Raw genomic sequence first — 6,452 nt, 5'->3', positions numbered from 1 at the left:
TTAAAAAGAAACACTGGTTCTGTGCTACACTTTTCGTTTGTTGAAGTTTTTTCGTATCTGCAATCGATTTCGAGAAAAAAATTTAAACAGCTCTTTATAATAATTCTCAGGAAAATCTAAATCATTATAATAAGTTTTGGTACTTATTTAATAACTCTGTAGCGAAGATTAATGAAGATTCGATAAACTGGTGAAGCATCACAAAAATTGAGACAAAAAATACACCTTGTATCTACAAGGTGTCCCGTAAAGACCACGTCAAACCGAGGGAGAATGTAGATCAAAGGATAACCCACCTGCTATGACAAAATTCCTATAATAAAAGTCTTACCGTTTTCGAGATATTTTTTTTTTTGAAAATAATGAATTTTTGCCTCTTTCAATAGTTTTGCCCTTACGGTTGGTACAATTTTACATCTTTCTGGTTAATTTTTTCAGTAAAATATTGCTGAAGAATGATTTCAACGTTTACATTAAAAACATCCTCCGAAAATTTTAAAGGGAGGCTATGAGAAATATTTTTATTGGAAATTTTGGTAGTGGATTATTTTGTTCATGAAGTTGAGCCCATCGTAGTGGAAAAAAAATGTACCGAGCTACTGCTGCACATTACACCAATAAATTGTCTATTTTATAGTGATTTCAAAGAGGTATCACACAAGTCATTTGTTATTCGAAAAAAAAGATATGGCTGTTTTTATCCAAATGGGTACGTTTCTGACAAAATCAAGTTTGTCAATTCTGTTAAGAAATCTTCGATGTTGCATTACTTAGTGAACAATGGCAATTGTTTACGTGCGAAAATATTACTCGCATAATTATTCACCTCAACGAAATTCAATTTTGCCGGCAAATTTTGGAAAACATCATGCAGATCCAGATTTAATAAGATCATTTGGAGCGACGAGTCTTCCTGTACCAAGGATAGGTACATGAATCTCCACAATTTGCATAGCTGGAATATTATAAATCCACACTAGATGACAGAAGATAGATCACAATATCGATTCAAGATCAATTTATGGACTGGAATATTTAATGGTGCAATTTTGGGCCCGATCGAACTGCCGCCATCACTGAACGCTAACAATTATTTGGAATTTTTAACCAACCACTGCCTATTTAATTGGAAGATGTGCCACTGGCGCTGCGACGTAATCTGTGGTTTCAACATGATGGATGCCCAGCACATTACGGACTCGAAGTTACCGCAAATTTGAATAGAACTTATCCCCATCGGTGGATTGGAAGAGAAGGTGAAATTTTTTGGCCTCCTCGTTCACCTGACCTAAATCCTATGGACTTTTATTATTGGGGCTGCCTAAAAGACAAAGTATACGCAACACCCATACGTGATGAAGCCGAATTGAGAGAACGCATCCGCAATTCGGCTTCATCACGTATGGGTGTTGCGTATACTTTGTCTTTTAGGCAGCCCCAATATTAAAAGTCCAGAGGACTAAGGTCTTCATGTACCCATTCTTGGTACAGGAAGACTCGTCGCTCCAAATGATCTTATTAAAAAATCTGGATCTGCATGATGTTTTCCAAAATTTGCCGGCAAAATTGAATTTCGTTGAGGTGAACAATTATGCGAGTAATATTTTCGCACGTAAACAATTGTCATTGTTCACTAAGTAATGCAACATCGAAATTTCTTTCCAGAATTGACAAACTTGATTTTGTCAGAAACGTACCCATTTGGATAAAAACAGCGGAGGATGTTTTTAATGTAAACGTTAACATCATTCTTCAGCAATATTTTACTGAAAAAATTAACCAGAAAGATGTAAAATTGTACCAACCGTAAGGGCAAAACTATTGAAAGAGGCAAAAATTCATTATTTTCAAAAAAAAAATATCTCGAAAACGGTAAGACTTTTATTATAGGAATTTTGTCATAGCAGGTGGGTTATCCTTTGATCTACATTCTCCCTCGGTTTGACGTGGTCTTTACGGGACACCCTGTAGAAAACAAAGCTTTCGCGGGCTCATGTTTATGGGCCATTTTATTTTTGAAATTATCCAAGAAATCTCTCATTTTCCTTCGTAACTTCAATTCAGGAACGCCCAGTATAAGATAAGAACAATCGAATTGGTAATCAAAAAAAAAATCGAGTAATTTGGTTCAAACTTCGTTATCAAACCTTTTTTCTTTTTATAAGTATGAGTAAACAATGTCATAAAAAAAATTTTTTTTTATTACCCCCCCAAGAAAAAAAAACTACGCCCTTGTTATTGTTTGACCATTTTGTTTTAAGAATGAGTTGGTTCTTTTTTCCTTAGTTAGAGCCTTAGCGATATTCCAGGGTGGTGTGTTATCCTGTGTCAGCTGGTCTAACTTGGCGTTTCATTTTCTATTATAGAGGTCTCTTAATTCTTGTTTGATCATGTTTATTGATTACTGTTTTATGTTTGGGATCTAAATTCTTTGATATTCTTTTCTTGCCATTTTCTTTAGTTTTATAAGGTTTTCGATTTCCTCTGGCAATTTGGTTTTTGTTTCAATTGTAAAAAATTTCTGATGTTGAATTCTCTAAAGTGATTTTAATGGTAGTTTCTAAATTTTTGACTTCTTCCTCGAGCTGTTCTTGTTTTTTTTTTATTTCATTTATCTTGTTCAGATTTTTTCGAATTTGATCCAGTCGTGTTTGAATTTTTTCAACCTCGTTTCTTCCACCTCGATAGTGATTTTGACAGGATGATGGTCTGAAGTTGTATCGTTGTTTACTTCTGTTGTTATAATTTCTGTGATGTTTTTGTTTATAGCTATGTCCAAAATATCTGCTTTTCTTCTTGAAGAAGAAAAGGAAAAATACAAGTTTTTGTATTGAAGTCTTTTTCCTTTTCTTTTGAGGTAGTCTAATTTCACTTTCACTTTCTCTTTTTTTTTCACTTTTAGGAACACTTTCATTTAGTTCTTTGAGACGCAGATTCAGGTAGTCCATAACACTCTTAATTCCATTTATGTCTAATGTGTCTAGACCAAATATAATATAATTATATTATATTTCTTTGGTCTAGACACTGATTTCTTTCTTTAAAAACTTCCATTGTTCACTAGTCACTACTATGTGCTATCCAGCGATCTATGCCCAAGAGACACCCTCTCGCACCATCGTGGAGAGGTAACTTTCAAGTGCGGTTCGGTTTCAATGTTTGGCTTGGAATACTCGGTCGTAAAATCATTGGTCCAATAATATTTGAAGGACTCTTGAATGGAGCTAGATACTTAGGATTTCTGCAAAATTGAATTGAGGACACTTTAACTGAATTACCTGCCCATTTACGACAGGAAATGTATTTCCAACAAGATGGAGCTCCTCCTCATAATTCAAGAATAGTAAATGATTACCTTGAACAGGCATTCGAACAAAACGTAATTTCGACGAATGGTTCTGTGCGATGTCCTCCAAAGTCACCTGATTTGACACATCTTGATTTCTTTGTTTGGAGTCATTTAAAAAACATTGTCTACGCAACCGCCGTTACAACCCGCGAAGACTTGGAGTAATATCTACTTATCTATGACGAGTAAGACGTGCAATCAATAGTATAACTGCCCAGCAATTAGCAAACGTTCTTCAAGAAACAGCTATGCGAGTTCATAAGTGCATTGAGGTTGTGGGTTGTGGTCCTTATACTGTGACTAAAGTAGTTTCAACCCACTAAAAGAGTTTGAAGAAGATGATAATTTGTCTAATCGATTCTCAGGGTCGTTGGTCACTTGGGTCGTTGCAGGTACCTTTTCGACGGTCTCGGTAACAGATGTGAAAATCTTTAATCTTCTCGTTGTCAGTGCAAGTGTTGAACATATGTTATAGATGTAGTTTCTTTTTCGTAGACTGGTCTGAACTCTCTGAACTCAATTGAATTATTTGCTCAGCTCAGATCTTCTTTTTGTTTAAGGTTCGGAATTTACATTCCCTTCGCCTCTAATTTCATTTTCCCTATTTTCTGCTTTTGTCTGATCAGGAGGCTTTCCTCCCTACTTCATGTCACTTTTTTCTTCTATCTAGTTCTTCGAAAGAGCCTGAAAGAGGTATTTCCTCTTATCGGTCTTTCTTATTTTAAATTGTATTATCTTTCTTAATTCCTTGTTCTTGTGCTCTTTCAGCGTCTCTATTGTCTTCTTTCTATGCTTATTGACTATTTCTTCAATAGTTTCAATTTTCAGTTCTTCTCTGATTTGTTGGTTAGTTATATACCATGGGGCACAAACCGCTGTTCTTATTACTGAATTTAGTGTACTTTGCAACTGATCATTATTATTGTCCTTCGTATTGTACCAGGTAACTCCTGCATACGTAATACTTGGTATTAGCACTATTTTTATATCTATTTATTAATTATTTGCCCTGATATGCCGAGTTTTATGGGCATTCAGGCTGTTTTCCATTCGACCGTTAGCAAAGCCTTTCTATTCCTTATTAATTATACTAATAAATGATACCATGGTACCAATATGGTTTCATTTGGAAATATTTAGTCTACCCCAAAATCGATTACGATGAACTTTATTTGCTCATAAAAAACGCAATTTAGTATTTTTGACGGGATTTCGATTTTTCTAGTATTAGACGGGTCAATTGGCATGAATCGAAACCATCATGGCACACTTAAATAGAAAACTAAAAATTAAATTATAAAAAATTTCGACGTTTGAAATGTCATTGCACACTGCAACAGGTGACTCTGTTGCGTTGCATAATTTTAAAGAAGTTTGAGTTCAGAAAGGTGGTGAAAAAGGCATCTCTATTTTTTTATATTTATATTAATTCTCTATAAACAAACAAGGATTTTTTTTTGCAGAATTTTATTCTCTAGATAATGAACTTGTTTCTTACTTTATGAACGTATGTTCTATTTTAAAACATATTTATTTCATGGTTTTTGGAAGATTTCCGATTTTTTTATTGAACTTGAACGATGAAAAGAACAAGAAAAATTACCACAGAAAATTTATTGTTGTTATTTATTTTGACAGATTTGTGATGTTGTGACATGTGACAGACTAATATGATATGAAAGTGAAATGTCAGATGTGGAAAGTTAGTTCATAAACTGTGATAATTTTTTGGATTTGTTTTAATTTAAATCTATTTTCGGAAACTCGTTTGTTTCATATGGCTTCAGATAGAATTTTTGGATATTATCCTCAAGTAGGAGTTGATGGATATGTAAGTATTGTTAAAGTATCATTTGACATTTGATATTTACATTAACCAGTTTGAAGGGGTTGATAATTTGTTATGTTACAAAATATAGAGTGTACTGATATTAGTTAAGAACATTTTATACGAAATAATATATGAAAAGCTTGATTTCTTTCATAATACTTGATGCATATATAAATAAATTTCCCTATATTTAAGACTGAGGAACCAACTAGTAAAGTTAGACTAAGAATCATAAGAGGTAAAGGACTTATGAAAAAAGATATTTTCGGAGCAAGGTGAGCTGAGTGTGATAAAGTTGGAATTATTGGGTTCAATTATTTTATTGTAGTGATCCTTATGTGAGAATAGACTTGAATACTATTAGTGGAGATGAAACTATTGATGCAGTTCTCACAAAAACGAAAAAAAAGGTAAAGAATGATATGTGCAATAATATTCCTCAATATAAATTGTCAACATTAATTTCAGACTCTTAATCCTGAATGGAACGAGGAATTTATATTTGGTGTGAGTGTACTAGATTGAACAATCACTTAAAAACTTCTCATTGTTGATTTTATTTTTGTTGTAGGTTAAACCAACTGAGCATAAACTAATACTGCAAGTATTTGATGAGAATAGATTAACAAGGGATGATTTTTTGGGAATGGTTGAAATAAGCCTAATGTCATTGCCTAAAGAGTATGAAAATCTAGTCATTCCACCAATTAAATATTTACTGAAGCCCAGAAGGTAATTGATGTTTTATCTTATACATAAGCATGATAAAATTTTGAATTCATTGTCATACGGTTTTGAGTTAAGTACTACACATATACATTACTCATTAAGATTAAATTATACATTTTAATTGCTTAAAATTTCACAAGAAATGTTTCTGTTATGAAATATAATAAGTATTTTGCATTTTGTTCATCCTTATCACTATGCTTTATGCCTTAATATCTTTACATGAGTTCAAGTTGGAAATTCAGAATACATTGTATCAGAGCATTATTAACTTAATTATTTAGGTGATTTTGGCATGAGTTTTGCAAAGGTTAATAATAAACTAATTTCAAGTAACAGAGTTTCCCATATTCTGATAGGCAAATGATACTACAATCAATTATTTAAGTATTTTGATATGAAAATGAAAAATCTTTTGATTTTCTATGTTCTTCAATATAATGGGAAATGAAGCAATGGTTATTCAAAATATGCCCAACTACTTTCAAAATAAGTTATAACACTATCTTAAGATTATTTGTTGAATTAATTATTATATTAGTC

At 32.7% G+C, this 6,452-nt stretch overlaps 1 protein-coding gene across 3 annotated transcripts in view; it reads left to right on the top strand.

Annotated features, from left to right (window-relative positions):
• The first annotated feature begins 5,003 nt into the window (after positions 1–5,003).
• Positions 5,004–6,452, top strand: part of LOC123673525 (E3 ubiquitin-protein ligase Nedd-4) — a 37,863-nt gene continuing 36,414 nt past the window's right edge. The window contains exons 1-5 of one of the 3 annotated variants that reach the window (XM_045608441.1): positions 5,004–5,180; positions 5,376–5,455; positions 5,509–5,590; positions 5,649–5,687; positions 5,752–5,912. In XM_045608441.1, coding sequence (XP_045464397.1) covers positions 5,127–5,180; positions 5,376–5,455; positions 5,509–5,590; positions 5,649–5,687; positions 5,752–5,912 — 416 coding nt within the window. In that variant the 5' untranslated portion in view covers positions 5,004–5,126. Of the gene's footprint in view, positions 5,181–5,375; positions 5,456–5,508; positions 5,591–5,646; positions 5,688–5,751; positions 5,913–6,452 lie in introns of those variants that run through there. The other 2 variants (XM_045609889.1, XM_045609211.1) reach the window with 2 other exon arrangements.

The sequence above is a fragment of the Harmonia axyridis genome, chromosome 1 (genome assembly GCF_914767665.1).
Source record: "Harmonia axyridis chromosome 1, icHarAxyr1.1, whole genome shotgun sequence".
Lineage (NCBI taxonomy): Eukaryota > Metazoa > Arthropoda > Insecta > Coleoptera > Coccinellidae > Harmonia > Harmonia axyridis.
The sequence above is the reverse complement of the archived record's forward strand: the minus strand, read 5'-3'. Positions and strand labels throughout refer to the sequence as shown.